This window comes from Acanthopagrus latus, chromosome 1, assembly GCF_904848185.1.
Source record: "Acanthopagrus latus isolate v.2019 chromosome 1, fAcaLat1.1, whole genome shotgun sequence".
In the NCBI taxonomy this organism is placed as follows: domain Eukaryota; kingdom Metazoa; phylum Chordata; class Actinopteri; order Spariformes; family Sparidae; genus Acanthopagrus; species Acanthopagrus latus.
Window position 1 is genome coordinate 30,491,147 of NC_051039.1, and position 21,151 is coordinate 30,512,297.

General features: G+C 40.2%; 3 protein-coding genes across 11 annotated transcripts in view; 2 read left to right on the forward strand and 1 right to left on the reverse strand.

Moving 5' to 3' along the window:
• The window catches only part of LOC119020632 (deoxycytidylate deaminase-like), a 16,207-nt gene extending 12,548 nt beyond the window's left edge, over positions 1-3,659 (forward strand). For 2 of the 4 annotated variants that reach the window (XM_037100131.1, XM_037100139.1), the window contains exons 6-7: positions 584-680; positions 2,366-3,655. In XM_037100131.1, the coding sequence (XP_036956026.1) occupies positions 584-680; positions 2,366-2,450 (182 nt within the window). In that variant the 3' untranslated portion in view covers positions 2,451-3,655. Of the gene's footprint in view, positions 1-583; positions 681-2,365 lie in introns of all 4 variants that reach the window. The other 2 variants (XM_037100146.1, XM_037100124.1) reach the window with 2 other exon arrangements.
• LOC119020660 (deoxycytidylate deaminase-like) overlaps positions 1-3,661 on the forward strand; it is a 42,331-nt gene extending 38,670 nt beyond the window's left edge. The window contains exon 7 of the mRNA XM_037100157.1: positions 3,290-3,661. The gene's annotated coding sequence lies outside the window, so the exon portion shown is untranslated. The remainder of the gene's footprint in view (positions 1-3,289) is intronic.
• Positions 3,662-8,578: 4,917 nt separating this feature from the next.
• Positions 8,579-21,151, reverse strand: part of LOC119020583 (teneurin-3) — a 274,733-nt gene continuing 262,160 nt past the window's right edge. For all 6 annotated transcript variants that reach the window (XM_037100051.1, XM_037100045.1, XM_037100035.1 and 3 more), the window contains 11 exons: positions 18,650-18,847; positions 18,209-18,268; positions 16,817-17,161; positions 15,392-15,636; positions 15,101-15,282; positions 14,225-14,427; positions 13,950-14,060; positions 13,697-13,839; positions 13,455-13,579; positions 13,148-13,278; positions 8,579-11,141 (listed from right to left, as the gene is read on the reverse strand). In XM_037100051.1, the coding sequence (XP_036955946.1) occupies positions 10,386-11,141; positions 13,148-13,278; positions 13,455-13,579; positions 13,697-13,839; positions 13,950-14,060; positions 14,225-14,427; positions 15,101-15,282; positions 15,392-15,636; positions 16,817-17,161; positions 18,209-18,268; positions 18,650-18,847 (2,499 nt within the window). In that variant the 3' untranslated portion in view covers positions 8,579-10,385. The remainder of the gene's footprint in view (positions 11,142-13,147; positions 13,279-13,454; positions 13,580-13,696; positions 13,840-13,949; positions 14,061-14,224; positions 14,428-15,100; positions 15,283-15,391; positions 15,637-16,816; positions 17,162-18,208; positions 18,269-18,649; positions 18,848-21,151) is intronic.

The window sequence follows — 21,151 nt, forward strand, 5'->3', positions numbered from 1 at the left end:
ATGTGTAAAATATTCTCTTACTTGTGGAAATGGATCTTTATTGAGGTGACATGGGCAAATACAGGTGTTGTGGGAAAATGCTGACAGCCAATGAGGAGAAGAATGAGATTGGCGAGTATGTTATTTCACGTATCAGTCAGTTCATTTCCATGCACACTGGAGTCAAGCTACAGTCATGGCTTGATGAGGCCATTTAATTGGACTACTGCCCCAGTATCCAAGCACCTGGGGAGAATCGATTTATTGACAGATTTATCGACAAATGGGCTGCACAGTGATCGCTGAGAACATGGATGACTTTTTTGGCGCTGTACATCACATAATATATATCGTAGTATTACCTTTGTTGCCGTCTTACTCTTTTGTTTTTCCCAGCTTCCTTTGACGGATTTATGCCATGCATGACTTCCAGGTCAAATCCCTGTGGCACCTATGGGGGCTGTTATGATATTTATAAGAAATCTGGCCCAGATTTACTTGGGCCGGCCGTGTGGCTGTTGGATGGACGGACCGACGGGCTAAAATGTATTTTGCACTCCTGCTTTCTGTATCACTTCAATATCTCTCCCCACTCTCTGTCCAGGTATTAGGGAAGTGATCTATCTTTCTGATAAGTACCATGACACGCCAGAGATGGTTGCTTCAAGAAGGTTGCTGAGCATGGCAAGCATACAATACAGGTGAGTTCCTATTTTTCTCTGGCTCACATGACAAATAATATGTCCACTTACTTAGCGGTCTGAATTTGTTATGGTGTTGTAACTAACCTCTCTTGTAGCAATAGCATTTCTTGCAACCTTTCATGCTCTCCATCCTGCCTGATAGTTATTAACTTAATTTTCCAGAATCCTTTTCAACAACTCTATGATGATTTACTTTTATATGTGTATTTAGCTTTTTTTGAGGTCAGCTTGGAGAATTCTCTCTTGTGACAAATTGTCATATATACTTTATATGTGGACTGATGTAATGGGGCGCTTTCACTGAAAACTAATATTTTAAATCTGACCCATATAAAACTTGATCATTGATGTTTATGATAGCTCTGTATATATGTGTGTACTTGCACTTAAACTGGCATTTATAACATTAATGCCAACCAGAAAACAAAAGTGTCCAGGAGCTCCAATGGAAGCACAGAGCACTAGTACTAGTCAGATAAATGATGCTTGAGTTGCGTCCTGATATTGAAAGGATCTAGCAGGCATGATGTGAAGGAGATGGGTGGATATTTATATTTTTGGAGGGGATGCCAGGCATGCCACAGGTATCCTGGTTGATCAGATTAAAAGTCACATCTGGTCTGGTCTCTAAGCTGAGAAATAGTTTCCATTGCACCTACTGCAATGGTCTGTTTCTCAATATTGTCAGGCAAGTCAAAAACTACCTATACACATTAAAACTTGGACACTTGATGGAAGCAAACTAAAGGCAATGAGAAGAGAATTGTAAGAGCTTTAAGAACAAGCCAGAGGCCTGGTGTTAAAACTTGCATGTGTGTAAACAACAGCATCTTTTACTTTGCATGGTAGCACTGGTCACTAATGACGACGGCCAGATTGAGTATTACTGGGTAGTAATACAGGGTTTTGGTATGGCCTAAAAACCCAGCTTTTAACAATCATTTTCATCATTTCTTAAAGCTACTCTACCGATTGTGGAATTACTGTTATCTGGCTCCTTTAAGTGTTCCACATTTATCGATCGTGGTGTTTTACTAGATTTTATGAGCTCTTCTTGGACTGAATTTAGCCATAATGGAAGCGTGGACTGCATACTTCAGTAGCCGCTTGACAGTTTTGTCTCCATACCTGCTTCTCACATCTGCCAGACCACCCTAGATGTTGCTGACCCCCTACTGGGTTAAAATAAAAGACTTGGAAAAAGGAAAGAAAATGGTTTATGATTTAGAACTTTGAACTTTGTCTGTGGTGACATGCTGAATTTCAATGTTTGCCATGTAACAAGTTGTGGTAACCTAATTAACATCATAAAATCTGCCCCAGACTTGGTATATATACCTGTGTTGGACTTTGTCAGCCATGATAATGAGAAACGACTGCCTGCTGTATCTTAAAAACAAAGCTGATGAGAGTGGTGAAAGTAGACACAACCAAGTATTTACAGTGATTTAAGCAGCCTTTAAGGGTAAGGATTTTTTTTTCTTTCTGGGTCTTGCTCCCTTTCTCTCTTACAAACACTTCTTTTTGTTTACAAATTGCCCTCACCGTGTGAAATATTGACAGGAGTGTCAAACTGATGAGATGAAAGTATACCTATCTAGCTTTGGCGTTTCTCATGTGAGCCCTCATACCTGTGCATCCAGGACTTACCTGTATGTTGCTTTTTCTGTGTGTTTTGGCAGGCAGTTCCAGCCCAAAAGGACTAAGATTGTCATTGATTTTGATTCCATTAACCACTCTGGAATGCTGAACAGCGCAACCAAGTGAAAATGCAACGGCTCACCTTGGGGAGCTGCTGAAAGAGATGAGGAGGCAGAGGAAGACTGATGAGATTGAAAGGGACTTTGATGCCTTTTTTCTCTATGTCTTCTTGCCCCCTGCTTTGACCAAAGGGAAACTCAAGGATACCTTGACTTTAGAGCCTTGATATTTTGATTAACTGGATAGTCAAGATACTTTAATTTGATGCTTCGCCCTTTTTGGCTAACTCTGGTGGAAGGTCATTCAATTATACTTTCACATTTATTCTTTTAAAACTCCCTTTGGGTTTATGAATACACACAGACAGTGAACACACTTTCTTTAGTGATTTTAAATTCTTTTGTGTTGTGAATTAGATCTGGTCATGGCTGTCTCCACAGGGGAAAACCTAAAATCTTCTTTCCTCCTTCAAATTAAGTTCCAGACAGATATAGATCTATTGGTTAATTTGACCTTTTACATTCACAGTCGAAATTGCCCAAGTCATGTTGTATTAAATACTGGTAGCTGCTGACTGTCTGCCGCGTAACAACAGGGGAAACAAGTATATGAACATGAATATTTGATGTGCACAGTAAAGAATTGCCTAATTTTTTAATTGACTAAGCATCATATAAGCTTTTACTAGACATGTTTCTAACAAGCTTGCTCTGTCTCTTACTAGCTTACTAGTAATTTGAAGTTTGAGTTGGCACAATTTGTATTTTTTGCAAAAAGGTAGCCATTGTTGGCCTTGTCTTTATGTCCTCGGGTTAGTTACGGAGTGCATATAGGGGTTTTAATATTCCTGGTATGGGGTTATGGATCTTTATTTTAATTACCATTTTACTATTGTGTTCTACAAGGTGCTGCTGTCTCTGGTTGGTCAGACAATATTTATGTAATTGGAGTGTGTTATATAAAATGTCACTTTATTTTAGATTTCCTTCACAGTACTGAAAGGCTTTTAAAAACATGTTGATTTAACACAGTCTTAAACTGCTGCCATTTAGCTGACAACAACTGAACCTTCTGCTGTTTACTGTGTAATATGTGTTACGATAAATGTATGAGGGCCAATTATTTGTCTGTGTATCAGCTACAACTATGTACACGTGTGCTTTAGATGACAGGGAAACACTTCTCACAATTCTGTCTTTATATCATCATTCTTAGTTATAACCACATCAGTTGTCTGTGCAGTTGGAGTCAATAAATGTTTTGGACCGATGCGTATATATTCTTGAATGTGTTTTATAAGATGGAATTAATCTAATGGAGCTTTTCCATACATGTGCTAGCTTGGCTTTACTTGGTTTGACTCAGCACGTCAGTCCAGTACAGCCGGGATTATTATTTCTACATCATGGTCTTGAATTAATTAGTTGCTTGTCATGAATTGTCGTCAAGCATCTCTAAATACTGTTGTTCCCCACAGAGGAATTGCTACCAACACTGCTCACACATTTAATTTCTCATAAGTATTCACAATAAAAAGTAATGATCTGTGGCCATATCAGTTGGAACAGTTGAGTCTAGAAATATACTGGAATGGTTCATCTAATCCAGGAAGATTCCTGGTGGGCTGGAGTAGTTGCTGGGCTGCTGGTGGCCAGTGGCGAGTACATAGTAGTTCCCTTATTTGTAATTGCCTTGCCCACTAGAACCGGCCATTGATACTTATTAAAAACATAATAACGTGCTATTATGAATAAAAATTAAAACTCTGTCAAGGACTCCAAAATCCTTCAAACGTTATTAGCCGTTATGGTAGTTTTGGTTGTTGTGGTTTACTTAATTAGTAGTCAGAGTTACAAACTGACATTTTTATACCTTTTTATGAGACTGATTTGGTAAATTGTCTATCTTTTTGCCTTCTTCAAGGGTGTTGCCAATCTAATGTAAATTGGATATCCCTGGTTATCCCTGATAATCATTCATTATTATTGATGGCCAAATTTAACCCAAAACTCCCTATAAATATTGCATGAAGCACTACAGTGTTGGTGTAAAAATGTGTTGCCAGAAGGTGTTTTCGCATTCACTGCTTAAAGTGAATGTTTTTTTTTCTGGGCTCATTGAAAGACCCAAATAGTGAAATGAAGAAAAGACTGTAATGCAGTGATCAATTTTTTTCTACAAAGTAGTAACAGCTATATCTTCAATGCTTCTCATGACATCAGTTTATGTTTCTGTCCTTTGCTTTCTCTATCTATTGCTCTGTAATTAAGCATTAACTCCATTGTATTGCATATTGTATTTTCTGCTTGGACATTATTTTCAGCTAGTTGCTACATGTTGAAGCAATAAATGTCCTCGAGCCATTACCTGCTACACTTTTCAGGTCACTGCTGATCTCTGCTGGCTAATTTCGTGACCAAATGCACAAAAATCCCTGTTGGACCCGTATCCTCAGTCCAACAGGAAGTCTGCCATTTTGATTCACAGTTGAGATTTTGCCGCCAATCGGCGCCATTTCCCTGCCTCATACTTTAACTCCTCCTACAGATTTAACACCACAGACTTTACATTCAGTATCATTCTCAGACCTTGAAGATGAAAAGTTATCATAATCTTTCGCCTTCCATTGTCCCTGGTGGGCGTGACAGTGCGGTCAATTTTGACACTTCCCCATAAAGCAGGAAGTCCTCAAAACTCCAACAAACACTTTCCCATCTACACCTAATTGGTCACACATGAAGAGGGTTTTGCTTTGAATATTTACATTTGTGGTATTAAGCAGATGCTTTTTTCCAAAGTGACTTACAATAAATACATTTGTCACAAGAGAGAAACCACAACACATCAATGTCAATGGAGTAGAAAGAAATATAGAAAATATTGTCAAGCCATCATCTGAGGATCATAAGTGCATAAGTGCTATGATTGTTGTTTTGCTGACACAGTATTGATGCATAGATGTATGTATCACCACTGTGTCATAACCATAGCGCCACCCACTGGACACAGGAAGTCAGCCTCATTATCAATCAATCTGACTTCATTTATATAGCACTTTTCATACGAATAACCTGTAGCACAAAGTGCTTTACACAATAAATGCAAGCAAAACAAAGCAGAAGTAAAACCAAGAGCTACAAACACACACACACCCTCTCTCACACATAACACACGAGTACATTTTTGAAAGAAGGCAACTGAAGCACATTTACATGACATTTACAGGTTGTTTTCTCCACATCATACATGACATGTAATTGATGGGTGGTCTCTAGCGCCACATAGTGGGCACAGGCAGTGTTATTTCACCAATTCAGACAACCGGTCCACGAGTGCATGCCCTCCAACAGTGCCACAGCCCAACCTACATGGGCGGCGAGGGCCTGATCATCATCTTTCTCTGTATTACACACAGTCCAGGCAGCCCGATTTTTAATGAGAGCTCTGAGACTGTATTTCCTGAGCCAGTGATGGGATGCATGGTGAGACTTAACCAAACCAATGTCACTGTGCACATCAAGCCTGGTGCGCGCCTTTGTTTGGCTGGTGACCAGAAGCTGAACACTGTCTGACAGACCTCTTGTGGCAAATGGCATGATGAACCTGGTGGTCACATGATGAGCAAGTCTCAGAGCGACTCCTGGTCCATTCACAAGCCAAAACCACTTGTATCCATGTTCAGCATAGAAGAGCTTATGGAGAGAATTGAACTTTATATCCATGAGCTCATCCTCAGACTGGAGGTACTCCACATCTTCTTCTTTGGGGAGAAATGGGTCCATCACCCATGCGTCTTTTGAGATACGTTTGTTAACATCCGGAAAACACAAGTGCATCTCCTTCTGAAGCTCCTCCATGTGGCAGCTGGACTGTCTGGCCAAAGCATCAGGTAACTTCCACCCTGTCTGTTATAGTAGCAAGAGAATCGGCTGCAGGTCTTCCTTTAGCAGTTTATTCTTTCAGTTATCCACTTTGCACAGGAACACATCCACTGTCTCTTTGCACTCCATTATGTTGGCATCTGGGCCCGGCATGCGTTTGTTTGCCTTGTTGCACAGACTGAATATCTCTGCCAGATGTGAAGTCTTCACGAGAAACTCGCCTGTCATTGTGTCGGATAGTTTCTGGTTATGAACAGTAAAGAATTCCCTTATTTGGCGTTTAAGTTCCATGAAACACACCAACACTTTGCCCCAGGACAGCCAGTGCACTTCGGTATGAAGGAAGAGTGTCTGGTGCAACTCATCCTCACGCAGCTGCCCAAAGATCTGTTAGTTGACCAGGCGAGCATTAAGTTTCCTATTTTTACCACAGTCTTTAATGTTCTGTTCAGGTCTCCAGGGAGTGTCTGTGTATCATGCAGTGAAACACTAAGCAGTGGGGCGTCTTCTCCTTCAAACGGCCGTTGAAGCCCTTATTTTCCCTCATCATTGTGGCAGCTGCATCTGTGCAGCATGTTACTAAATTATTAAAGGGAATATTGTGCTTTGTGAAGTACATATCTACACTGAAAATGTCCTCTTCTCTAGTGGTGCCATGAGATTAATGGACATGAGAATGTCTTGTTTCAGCTCGGTTTCCTCAGTGTACAGTACATATACAACGAGAACTGCCTCCTCTGCCACTACTTTCATCCAGCTGAATTGAAAAGTTTCCTTCCATTCTGTTGATTCCACATAGTATTTCAGCCGTTTTAATGCAAGCACGTTTAATCAGTGTTTCCTCCAAAGATGCAACTGTTGCCTGCTTCTGGTCCTTAAAGTTTTTGGGGCCTGTTTGTGACAAGGAGTTCCCTTTTTCTGAGAGAAAAACTCTTTTGGTTTACCCACCGTCTCAGGGTGTTTAGTTGTCCGGTGTGGCTTCAGCTTGCAGGGTTTCAAACTTTCAGTTGCCAGTTTCTCACTGCAAAAGATTGAGTCCATTGCTTCTAGGAAGCCAAACTAAATGTATCTTTCTTTGTACCCCCTTTTTGACAGATTCAGCATTCCCTTCTACCTGACGCCACACTATTGTTTCATCAGCTACCTGGTTATATTGCTACATGTCTGTGTATACTGCAGGAGTGCTTTAATGTAGCCCTTAAATGTAGTTGTTTTTTGTCACACAAATGAATTGCATGCTGCTTATATTTAACACATTACTGTATATTAAACTCATTACACCACTTAAAATGAAGAGGGCTTCTTGACCCCCTTCATAGATCTCTAGCAATTGCTGGGTAAGTTATTCAGTGGAATGACTGTCCCCAAAAGTTCAGAGGTGAGAGTCTCTGTGTGAAAAGTGCTATGTTTAAGATCAAATTTAAAACTTTCCACCTATAGCTGTGCTGTCCTTAGACTGCTGGAGGAATTTCCCATGATGTGCCGAGTTCCTTTCCGAGTCTTTCTCTCTGTTTGTACATATTCATGTCTCATTAATACCCGTTACTGATTGGCTTCTTCCCCGGAGTCTCTCTGCTGTCTTTTCTCACAGGTTCCCATGGACGGTGGTCCTGCAGCTGTGGTCATGCTCACAGCACTGTGCATCTTGATTGCCGTTTGTGAAAGAAGAATTGGCAGTTCCCCACTGGCGCCACGTTCTCTTCACAGATGAGAGCAGGATCACACTAAGCACGTCAGGCATGGAAGAGTCTGGAGACATCGTGGTGGACGGCATATACTTTGATGATCGCATAGACCTCCATGTCATAGCCAACGGTACCCTGATTGCTGTTAGATACTGGTATGAGATCCTCAGAGAGAGTCAGACCCTATGCTGGTGCAGTGGGCCCTGGATTCCTCCTTGATGCCATTGACTGGCTCCTGACCTAAATCCAATTTAGCACCTATGGGCAGTGGTGCACTGTCCATCTGGCGGTCAGTGTCCTGGTGGGCTGCGAAATTATTTGGCCAGTCAGTTCCACTCACATCGGCCCAGCTATCCTCTCTACCGGGCCCACCCTATTGTTCTGGGAATGGTGATGTAAGTTACGTTTTATTGGGAGTTCCAAGCAATTGACTATTCAGTTGGTTATGAATGAAACTGGTGTTTTAAACCACACAATAAGTGTGTAAACTCAATTACAATATCACAAATCTGCTATGCAATCAGGGCATTATACAACATTGTGTTATTCATCCCACATACTTGCTGCTGTCAGCTTTTCACACTGTTGGATTTTGGACGAAAAAAATGGACACACAGTCAAAACCAACAATAGTTTCAAGGATTTTTTATTCTTTACCGTAGAAACACTGTACATAAATTACTTTCTCTGAGACTAATTTTGATGAACGGATAAGTGGCATTTCTCAACCTTCAAAATAAAAAAGATAAACCCATAAAACATTGTCAACTCATCTCAATTGTCTATGAAGAAAGGTTGGTAGCATATGATATTAACTCTCTGCGTTAAGTTCCTGTTCTTTCCTTTGAAATGATTAAAGTTGGCTTCCCACCCTTGTAAACACACATACACACGAAAGAAAACTCCTCTAAAAGAGTACAGGGACCCACAATCAATGAGAAAACATCCACATCGATTTCTGATCAATTACTGTTACTCATTAAAGTCACTGATGGCAATGTACTGTCCCTTGAAGAAGAAACGAGCAAAAATGAGGAGAGAAGCAACAATAAGTTACTACTCAGAGCAAAGCCCCCCAAAGCCATGACAACATGTTTCTATTGCAAGCAATACTACTACCTTTGACCAGTAAAAGCACAAGGTCTATGCATTATGAGTCACATTTTGCAGAAGTGAAGGGGACCTGGGCTGACAGGAGACCAGTGTTTTACAGGATCGGTGAGCCCTCTCTGTCCACAAAGAATATATCCACATAGAGTCGTAAACAGCCCTGGCAGTGTGTTTGTCCTGCTACCTCAAAGACAGCTGTTGATTGTAGTCTGGAACCATATGATTTTATAGACCTTGTAAAAGCACATGGGGGATAGAAGGAGTGGATTTAGAACTCCCCAAAAAGATCATAGATCTCAGTAAGAAAGAAACCAAACAAAACTCAAAGTTTCTGGTTTTGCTTAGTCCAGATCATGGTCCATTCCGGTGGTGTTGTTGTAATAGTAGTAATAGTGGTATAGGTAATAGTATGTAAACATTTTTTTGTTATTTTTTTTTTTTTATATCCCCTTCATGTCTGAAGCAAATGTAACTTGATATATAAAAACAGAACAAAAAATTCCAACAGAAAATCTTTGTTTGAAAGTCTTTTTTTTCTCCTTCATACAAATTGTAGTTCTTTTTTTGTGCCTGTCTCTCTTAGAGAGAGTCCACAACAGTTCAACAACAGTTCCATTCAATGGCTTCAGCCATGGAAACAGATTCTATAGACATGGCTCATAGAGGTCTATAACCCAGAGCGAAAGGTCACGTCTGGACCCAGACAGATATAATACCTGCAACATCTGTTTGGGATCCTCAGACATTTGTTATAATGACTGCTCTGACAGTTTACAACTGTCTAAATGCTTGTGGGCTTGTCTAGTTGTGCTGACTGCTGAAATGCTCAGGTGGCTTTTTGAACAAGTCTTTTCATCCCACTGTTTCACAGCCAGACAGCACAAATTATAGCACTCAAGTCTGTCCCGCTACCAGAGAGCAGGGGAGGGGCACGCGTGCGGGCTGTTTGAATGCAGATGATAGGGCGAAAGAAAGAAAGAAAGAAAGAAAGAAAGAAAGAAAGAAAGAAAGAACGAAAGACAGAAAGAAAGGAAGAAAGAAAGAAAGAACCTTTTGCAGGCTCAAATCGACTGTTTTAAACCATTTCAACTGTAGGTTCCTAATGTTTTGGGTTAGTTGTGTTGAAGTGATTGTTACTTTATTAATCAAATCAGTCTATAAATCCTACTTAACCACCCTTAAAATAAAACAAGTTTGCAAACATGGAGTGTCTTCAGTGGCTAGTATTGAGTCTCAAGACAATAAAGTTTGACATCCATTTTGTGTTAAAACTGAACTTCTTGTTAGTCTTTGACAGACAGTTGAAATGACAAGCTGATGGCGTGTTACCTCCTCCCTATCTCACTCTGGCGTAGGAACTGAATGTTGTTAGCGCTGTCAGCTAGCTCGGGGTACTGCTCTATGGACAAGACGTAGTAGCCATCATAACCCAAAACCTTCCCGCTGCTCAGCAGCTGCCTTTTCTCCCCCTCTGTCCACAGCCGCACTCCTTCCTCCCCGTCCCTCACCCGCTGCTGCTCACGGGCCCAGGCACTCGAGAGGGCCCGTTGCCTTGAGTGCTCCAGGATCCGTGCTTTCTCCTCATCCAGTGTCGTACCGTAACGTACGTGGAGTGCCAGAGCCCCATATTGCAGCTCCATGTCAGCGAAGCGGCGCGTTCGCCCGTTCATCACCGTAGTAGACTGGGACACTGTGACATTCACACCGTTTTCCAGTGATTTCTTGCCCGAGGTTAGCCGCAGTGCACTAAGGTCATTCTCAGGCAGACTGGTTTTGATGAAATAGTGCGTGTCTCGTCCCTCCACTGTATAATGCAAATCCTCGAGATAAAAGGCATTGTTTAAGACTGCAGCCACTTTGATGCAGTCCTCATTTGCAATGTTGAGAGCGTTGGTCACCACACGGCCTTGGACCACAGCGAGCATCACTCCTTTACCAATCAGAGACTTGACGGTGGCAAACCACAGCCAATGTCTGGCGTGGTCTGAATGCCGCCGTTTGAGCTGGATTTCTGGCATGCGCTCGAAGGACAGGAAGGCCCGAGACTGATGAGTCACCTCCTGCTGGACACCTGAGATGGACTGTAGACGAGAGAAAGAGGAAGCAATGTTAGACATTATGTGATGCTTGAAAATTAAAGAACCATTACAATGCAATAGGTACAGCAGAATAACAATATTGAAAAAAAAAAAAATGTGTCACTGTCTGTCTTGAAAGCTTTATCTCACAAAGACATCTTGGCATTAAGACCACATCTACAGGAGAATACCCTGCCACCTGTTTGTGTTACTTTCACTACACTGCATGAGAGCAGGAAAAAAGCCACAGAACTACAGTTGTCTCAAAATGATGTCTTTTCATCTGTGGCCTAGGGGCTGAACATCACTGCCCTCAAAAAACAATCCCAGTACTCCTGGTGAGCTTCTCATTTCCTTTGAGAAGTTGGAACATATCCAGTGGTCGTGGAAAAGATGTTCAATCAATTAATCAATCAAAGTTTTACTGTCTGATTATCAGTATATGCTAACCAGCAAAAAAATCATCAGACAAAAATACATACCATAGTCCAAGAGACTTTTTGTAGGCACACTGGATTCAGACTTTGGGTGTGAGTAATATGGCTTTTCCATAATTGTATTCTAAGGCCTCAATTACAATTGCAACAATAATAATAATGAAAACAATACACCAGCACAGGCCTAATGGGGTTCTGGCCCTTTGGAACTGGAATCCTTAAAACAATTGCTTTTTCACCTTCACTTAAAATTGGCTGAATAACAACAACCCTGACGCAGCCATACAGCTTTCCTTGGACTCGAGGAGGTGGCTTGTTTGGTAACACAGAATGACATGCAAACGAATCGCTGGGCATGTATAATTTAAATGTGGACATTACTATTTGCCACACAAGTTGAGGCTGTCATTACTGTGGCACAACCCCAAAAGCTAATGCCAAGGAAGCGCTACATGAACTGCTTAAAGCCATAAGTGAACACTTCAGCCTGATGTTTTTTTTTTTTATCATAGCTGGGGACTTCAATCAAGTAAATTTAAAAACTGTATTACCCAAGCTGTTGAGTTACCAATCAGAGGACTATATACACTAGATTTATAATTTATGACCACGCCACTGTAATTCTCACTCCAGCATACAAACTGCTGCTGAGGAAGAAAAGACCTGTGACAAAACCAGTTAGAGAACAGCCAGAGGGAGCCATGGAAGCTCTACAACATTGCTTCAAGTGCACAAACTCTTACCACACAGATATTGATGACTATGTACCTCAAGAACTTGAGACATCAATGAATGTCTCGAGGATGTGACAGTTTCAACAACCATCACCAAAAGTGCCAAACAATAGCTGCGGTTCACAACACAAGTTTACAGACAACTGAAAACATGGAATGCTGCTTTCAGAGCAGCAAGAAGCAACCTGTCATGCAGAATCTATATGTATATATATATATATATATATATATATATTCTGCAGTTTTAAAATGATTAAAATGTTCACACTCTTCCTTTACATTTTTTACATTTTAGGGTATTTAGCAGATACTTCTTGTCCAAAGTGGCTTACAATTATTCACGTACATTCATAAACTGATGATGGTGGCTGCCATGCAAGGCGCCAACCAGCACATCAGGAGCAGTTTGGGTTTCAGTGCACTGCCCAAAGATACTTCGACATGCAGACCAGGGGAATCAAACCAGCTACCTTCTTATAAAAAAGATGCTAGCTCTACCCCTGAGCCAAAACTGTCCATCTTTTGTACTGTAATTGCACAGAATCGTATAGTCAGTAAAAGAGGGTTATGGCTCTTTCAGACTTCTCCCTTGCTCACTCTCCAGATTTGAACATATAGTCTTTGTTAAGTAATAACACATCTGTATCACCACTTTGTTGTACAGGGATACCAGCCTCTTGTACCAAATTGGGTTCAAAAACTTAATTTGAGACAAAGTTAATACAGATTTTTAAACCTTGCATTGCCATGTGTTTGTCCTTCTTCAGATAACACCTCTTCATGAAGATTTCATTTTGATAGCAATTGTTATGGGTTTAAGAGTACATAAGATACATACAGGCAGGTCATCCCACAGTTGGCTCTTTTTCATCTCCAGGGATGGCTGGGTCAGGTCAAACTTGGGAATGGGGAATCCTGGGATCGCGTTGTGGAGATGGAAGCCAAATGTGACCAACCAGATATTGACATCTACAGAGAAAGGGAGCAGCGGATGTGGAAGTCACATAAAGCAAAATAGAAGAAGATTAACTTCAAGCATGTTGCTTTTGATTTGCATTCAATACTGCCAGCAGATGAACAAACTGTGAAAATAAACAAATTATTTCATGATTCCTTTTCTAGTGCTTTTACACTGTAAATGTTACCTGTGACATATTCTTTGACCTGATGAATCTTGCTGATGGGGTTGTTGCCACGGAACATGTACAAGTTGAAGGGCTGGGGGTCTTTGCCCACACGTGTCCATGTAGTGATGTCGGGAGTGGTCCACCTTCATGACAAACACTCTGGTCAGTAACACTAACGGAGCTTGGAACGGAAACTAAGTACATAGAATCATCTCTTGTGAATGGACTGAAAATGGGTGAGAAAGTGACTGACTGCCTACCTCCCAGCAGGGATGTCGTAGTCTCGGTCTCCAAAATGCAGCAGTCTTGTCAGAGGATCATATAGGCCTCCATGGAAACCAATTACCAGCACAAAGTCTGGGTTGGAATCAAAGTAAACCTCACCGTATGCTGTGTACTGCACCTACACACACAAACAGAGGCACAAACAATTTAATAGCATTTGATCACATTCACAAAACAGAGTAAAGTGTTTTCTTCATTTCCCCATAAAGGAAGAAAGTATACACATACCTGTTTGAGCAACAGTCCGTTGTTGCTGAAGACAGCCAGCGGGGTCCCAGTATTATCACAAGCAATATAAAACTCCTCTCCACTGCTGATCTCCATAGCAAACACATGTCCCTATGCAACAATGAACATTTCAATTAAACACACAACAACCACAACAACAACAACAACAACTATATCCATCACAATAAGCATGTTCATCCCCAGCTGTCACCATCTTACATAATTTGGACATAATTCTAACTATTTTCCTTATTAAAATGTACCAGTGTAACTACCTGCAGATCATAGTAAAAAGATGTGATCTCGGAGCTGGAGTGGTTATAGACATGGGTAATCCTGGTGGGGTAGTTAAGGTCAGCGTAGAAGAACTGTAAGTGTTGGCCCAGACTGTTTCTAGACGCCACACGTCGACCCAAACCATCGTAGCGGTACTGTATAGTCCAGCTGGCTGCTTTACTGTAGACACGAACTAGAAGACCTGAAACACAGATTATAAAAAGGAAGATCTTAAAGAATGACATGACAGCGATTGGATATTAAAGCCTCAAGTCAAAACACTGTTTTTCTGCCCTTACCAATTGTTTTTTGCACTTAAAACAAACCAGATCCTAAGCACAGCTTTGTGGCACATTGCCAGCAAAGAAAATACTAATAATAGTGCTAATGAGTGATGCCGGTTTATTGGTAGTGAACTAAACCACTATGAGGCATACTGAAGCTGGGGACCAATCTTTAAAATCTTATAAACAGTGTTTTTCATCGTAATTAGCACAAGTGTTTTCAATACATTTTCTTTATATTCTATGAAATTATACGTTTTCAATGATATACTGTAGTTTATTGAGGTGGCAGCTTCTTCTTTGGTGAACTTTGGCACATGGGTTTGTGCTGTTGACCAGTATAAAGCTGACCTTACAGGATACAGGAAGCCAGAGATTGGAAAATGAAGTGGCTTATTGTAACTTTTTGTGTTGCGCTATCCACTATTTCACCCCATCCATCTTAGAGTCTAAACTATTCTACTAAAGTCTCATGGTTTTTAAACAGGTATGAGGCAGGGGTCAATGGTACAGCTAAATCTCATGAATAAACTGTTTGAACTGGTACTTGTTGGGTTACAAATATACAGAGTAAAAAATACTAATTCCCACCTTTGGAGTTGTATTCAAATATCTCGGCTCCTCTCTGTCTCAGGAAACCATCTTCATCCAGCCTGTACTGAACATCTCCCAGCCGAGTGATTCTGTCCCTCAGATCGTAGCGCAGAGGGGTTAACCGACCACTGTTTCCAGGATTCAGCAAATGCAGGTTACCATTCAGGTCATAATTATACCTAGAAGGCCAGAAAATTATACTATTAACATCTGGTATCATCAATTGTGTTTTCTGTATGTATGTTAACTGTGCTGTTACTGTTCTGAGTTGGTCTGTTTTTATCCTACCTCCACATCATTTTCTCATTGAGGGAGACTGTTTGTAGCTGTCCATCAACGTCATATTCGTAACCATATTTGGTTGTGTTGGCGAATGGTCCGATCTTGATCTCACGCTTGGTGACTCTGCCCATGTTGTCATACTGAATGGTGATCCAGTACATCAGAGACCTGAAGATCTCATACTGGATCTCCTTGATGCGGCCATGTTGGTCGAAGTGTTTGGTGTAGGTCATCACTGCGGTGGAAATAATCTGAGACAGAGCAAAGGCTAGTTCAGGTATTTATATTTATTCCCTCCAGCTTGGGTTGGCTGGGATGTCAAAACTGGCTCAATGCAAGTTACTAGCTAGTTCCTGACTGCTACTGAAGTTCAATGTTGTATTTTGGACCATTTTAAAAAAGTTTAAGGTCTTGAGGATGTATTCTGATGATGTATACAATCTGCTGTCTTCTACTGTTTTTCTGTTAGTCCGTGGTGATATACGGGACACATAAGGTGAAAAACAAAAAGGCAAACGCATCCACTGGCAAAGTGGAAGGAGTTAATTGCACATTATAAGCGGCTTTACCTGTGTTGTTGCATTTGCTTGATTGGCTGTTGGCAAAGTTGCTACTCGCTAGTTTTTGATTATAAGCCAAATCAGGCCATTTCAACAGAGGTTGGCTGGTGGGTTGTTTCAGCCAGGTATTACTGTCTCAGGGTCAGGCTATGTTAACTTGCTACTGCTATTTGAGTTGTGTGCAATGCTTGTCCAGACTTTGACTACCTTAGGATTCATGTTGGCTTCAAGATATAATGTTACGACATGCTGAGTTTTGTTGTAGGTAGCATGTAACGTAACATTACATCTGACATATTGTTAAAGAAACCTGGGTTCTGTATTCATGACAATTGTATTGCACATTTAGAAATGGTGCACAAAATATGAATTACAACATAATGTTTACTACTAAACAAAAGCCATTCATTGAGGTTTTCTATGTTATTTATATGTCATGGATATCAACTCACTTGGTTTCACCTAGTTACTTACTTAGTGATTTTCTTAAATGCCAAAACACGATTCATCTTGCTTTATTGAGGTCTTCTGAATACAAACAATACGTTAATGTAATGGGTGCTATTCATGAGGATTTTTACCATTTGCACAACATGTAAAATTCTTTGACTCCGATCATATCTCTACCCCAATGAGTGACCCTTTCTGCCGTGAAAAATTGCAGTTGAACATGATATTATTCCGAGGGTTAGTACACAAGGTGGGATGCCAGTCACGAGGAGGACGACAATGGTTTGTGTGTTTATTAAATGCCTGATTAGTATCACAGTTTCATCTTGAATTTAATGACTGGTCCAGCTTTTTAAGATGTATGAGGTACTTCCACTAACTTATCCATCATTTAGGGACAATTTGAATTAAGCAGCCTTACCTGATTGATATCGTAATAGATGACTCCAAACTTCCCAAACTGCTCCACCTTCCCAGATATATCATCAAACTGATATAGATCGATTGGCAGTGGTGTCTCATTGATTACTGCCTGCATGCTGGTGACTCTGAAGCTGTTGTCGTAGGTGTAGTCGAATCGTGCATTCACCATCCCATCCTCACTGAAGCGGAATATTTGCCGGTCAACCAGAGGGCCTATCTGGCGATACCGGATGGAGCAGATGAAGCCTTCACTCTGCAGGTTCACTGTCTTGAGGACGCCAGCAGTCTCATCATATGTGAAACTGACCCGTGTTGAGTCATAGAGGATCTCTGCCAGCTTGTTCTTATGAAACAAATACAAAAGTGCAATATGTGTTTACAGTAATAGACCTTGAAAAATATCAGCTCATACAGGATCAGCTTTACTGTTGGCTCACTTCAATGATAGTCATCAACTCTTGTATATTATACCGCACCACCCTAGGGCATCTGAGTCTGTGTCTTCATGGTTCCTTATGTACTGTAAATGTATTGATCGCTCCATGAGATCAATAGATCTACTCTAAAATCAAGTGGCCAAATCCTCCTCCCTCTACTCTATGTATTCTGTTCTTGGAGGATCTTTGGGGAAAAGATTATCAGTTTATCAATTTATGAGTCTATATGTGTATCATTGTGACAAAATATGGTGTGCTTACATGTCTGTCAGTCTGAGGACACACTGTGCCACAACTTTACCAGAAAACTTTACAGATTTGAAGGTCCAGTTCAAAGCTGGTTGAGGTCTCATGTAATCATTGTAATCACTACTGAGTAGTCATGGGTCAATTCATGAAAATGTTTAATATCATAACTGATATTTAAAATATCAGCGTAAACATCGTAATCCATCTATTGGGGAAGTGGTTTTCAAAACATAGGCAACTGACAAAATCAGAGGAATGGTGAAAAATACTTGGAATCCGGAGTTATTGCAATATCATTTAAAACCAGGGACATGGCAATGGTTATGATAATTGCATAAAACATAGATGGGCCTGAATCCAGACTTATAGGTTCTGAGTGCAGAAAACAAGCTGATTGTTATGGCAATAATTGTTTAAATTGGTTTAGGAAGCAAATGTATGTAAACTAAGGACATTACGGGCCATGGGGGATTTTAAAGTGGAGATTTGTGAGTTAAAAAATATGTGTTACACATTCTCTAATTAGTGGTACTGAGTGTTTAAGAAAAAGAAGGATCCAAATTATCAGCAACAATTGATTTTCTATCATCAATTGTAAGAAAGGCATCAATAAATTTCCTAAGACTAAAAGGACACATTTATAGTTATTAACTACATGAACCTGAGAATATTATGATGATTGCATAAAACATAAAATCAAATACCTGTCTGCGATATTTGTACAATATACGACGGCCAGTGCCTAGATGAGCAACCCTGAGGAGCTGGAAGGAGAGAGAACAATCAGTAGAGATTTAGCTTAAACATTGTTCAAATTGAGATCAGATTAACTATTAACAAAAATGTATCACAGATGTAAAGAAAATGCCAAAAAAACAAAAAAGCCATACAACAATACAACAGGCTAGATGTTACGGAGAGAACTACAGTGAGCTAAAAATATGACAGGTAAACACTTAATGTATATTCTGTTAATATCATCATGAACAAAACATTTTTCTTCCAGTTTTGCTTATGTTGTATAAAAGGCATGTAAAGAACAAAGTGAAAAAAAAAAAAAACAAGTAGGAGGACCACACACATACACACACACACACAAATCCCCATCCACAAACACACACACATACACACGCACATCCACACACCTGTCCATCTTCAGAATAGTCCACAGTAACAGAGGCGTTGCTCTCAGGGGGGGTGTAGATGTTCCTGTAGTATCCTATGGATCTGATGGTCTGCATGGTGTGTCGAGCCACACTGGGCATGGTGACTGCTGACAGACGGTCCCCTGAGTCATAGTCGAAGATGTATTGGTGCTGGCTGTGCAGCAGCAACACCATGGACTGTTGGAGAGAGGGCAGACAGAGCAAAGGAAATGCAAAAAATGCAATCAAGGCAGTAAAAGATAGAGAGAGGTACAGTGACACACATTATGTTTATACAATGTTGTGGTACATCCTATGACAACATATAGATAAAATTCTTTAACAATATTTACAGTATACCATACATATTGAGTAGCTGAGCGCAGGGAGAAACCCCTATCTTATCAGAGAAGCACTAGAGTGAGAGTCAATTATATGACGTGGATGAGCAGAACATCAGACTTGTCCAAACCATAACCTTGATTTTATCATAAATTGGTTGCCACGTGTAGAGATTGTGGGAGGCAAGAACCTGAAATGAATTGGAATTGGACATGAAAGCAAACAAACATACAAAAGTACATATGGCATAAACTGGTGTTTCTCAAAATCATCCAGTATTGACATTCTTCTCTGGTGACAAACGTGGTTAGTCAAAGGGAATTGCTGCTTAGATTCCTTGAAAGCTCCTTCAAAAAGCAGTCTTTTCCACCAGATGTCATTGTATGTGCAAGTGTGTCTTCCTAATCTAATTATTGCTGGTCCAAAGTCGTAAACACTTCTTAGTATTTGAAAAATATTTCTTTTTACAAAATTGCATCATAAATACAAGTATGATGTCGTGAAAAAGTTTGTCCTTTGTACTAACTTTCTACATACTAGATTATTTAAAAACATAATAATTTTGATTTGATTTAAAAGCACATTTCTTAGTGCCAGAGTAAGTAATCTTCACAAGTGGGGATGTTTTAACATTCACACACCTGAGCATAAAGGAGGTGAGGACAGTTTAAGGTGAATTTTGAAAAAAAAAGCAGCAATTGAATAAGCTATGGCCTGAACATTTTTCAGCTCCACTTCTGGGGCCAAGTTACATTCATGTAGAGTGAATGCAATCCACTTGCTTATTTGACTGAAATTGATAATATATATATTTTTTTTTTACATTTTCAGCTGTTGAGTATGGTTGGTTTTTACCTTCACTGTTTCATTCAATGTGAGATGTTTTGTAATTATTAGTTGCTAATAACCCAACCTGTCCTACAAGGGCACCCAAAAGTATGTTGAGCAGACAGATGGAGGAAGGAGATGGATATAGAACAAGTGCAAGGTAGAGTAATAATGTGCATGGAATAACACATGAAGAAACATCTTCTTTCTTCCCATTTTGTCTTTTGTCTTTTACCTTTGTACTTATTTCTTCAGCTTTCTGTGCTCTTTTTCTCTTAAATGTGCCTTTACTTCATTCCATTCGTCATATAGCAGTTTCTCCAGTTCAAAGACATCATACCCAACCCACAGCTGGGTGGTTGCTTTTTAAGATGAAAGCCACCACAAATATAGTAGTTTGTGCTTTGTCGTTCCTCAGAAAAACGTATCATTTGACTCTGTTATCTATTCAATTTTCTCTTGTTATTTCTTCTTTTCCTCTAACGCCTCTCATACTGTCTCACTCCCTTACCATCATTCTTGCCTCTCTTCATACAATTGTTGTTATTTCTGTCTATGTCTAACATGCTTTAACTATGCTTCTGCCATCCCTTAGGCCTTGTTTCCACAGTGGTACCTCGGTCTTTGCAAACCCTCCTAAGTATCTGTCTCTGCTCTTTTCCTCAATCTCTCGCTGTCATTCTTTACTCTCACCATGCACAAACAGGAACCAAAGTAACGAAAAGAAAAGGTGTCCTTGTTATCCCTCCGACCTTCTTCTTTTCCCTCTTTTCCTGTGTTCTACAGTATCCTCTCCTCTCCTCTGATGTTTCCTCTTTTTCTTCAGACAATGGTTGCTGTCCTTCTGCCTGCATTACCTTTTTTCATACTTATTTGTGGGTCTAGCCTGCCTAGCCTTGTGCTATGATAATGAATTATGGTTTCCACTCAGTCAACATCGATATACCCGTTGAGACAAACTCTCAGCAGAAACTTTACATGCATAATTCTGCATATACATTTCACTTCTGTGCTGAAAAACACAGATAAATGCCTGTAGAGCACTGAAGGACAGACACCTACTGATAATGCACACTCAAAATGTTACAGTTTAACTATTACAAGCCTCTCCTTGTTTGGAAATGTTTGTGTGAGTATGTATGGTAGTTGGTTCTCCTTGAGTAAGATGCAAGATGTTGGTTACTTTTTTTTTCTTGTCCTCCATGAAATGAAACATACACATCTAAAGTGATTCTGTAATGATTATAAATGCACACATAAAAAGCTGTCATACACAATGTTCTCAGTTGTATATTGATCATACAAAAGTTAGTGATGTCTGCAAGTATGCTG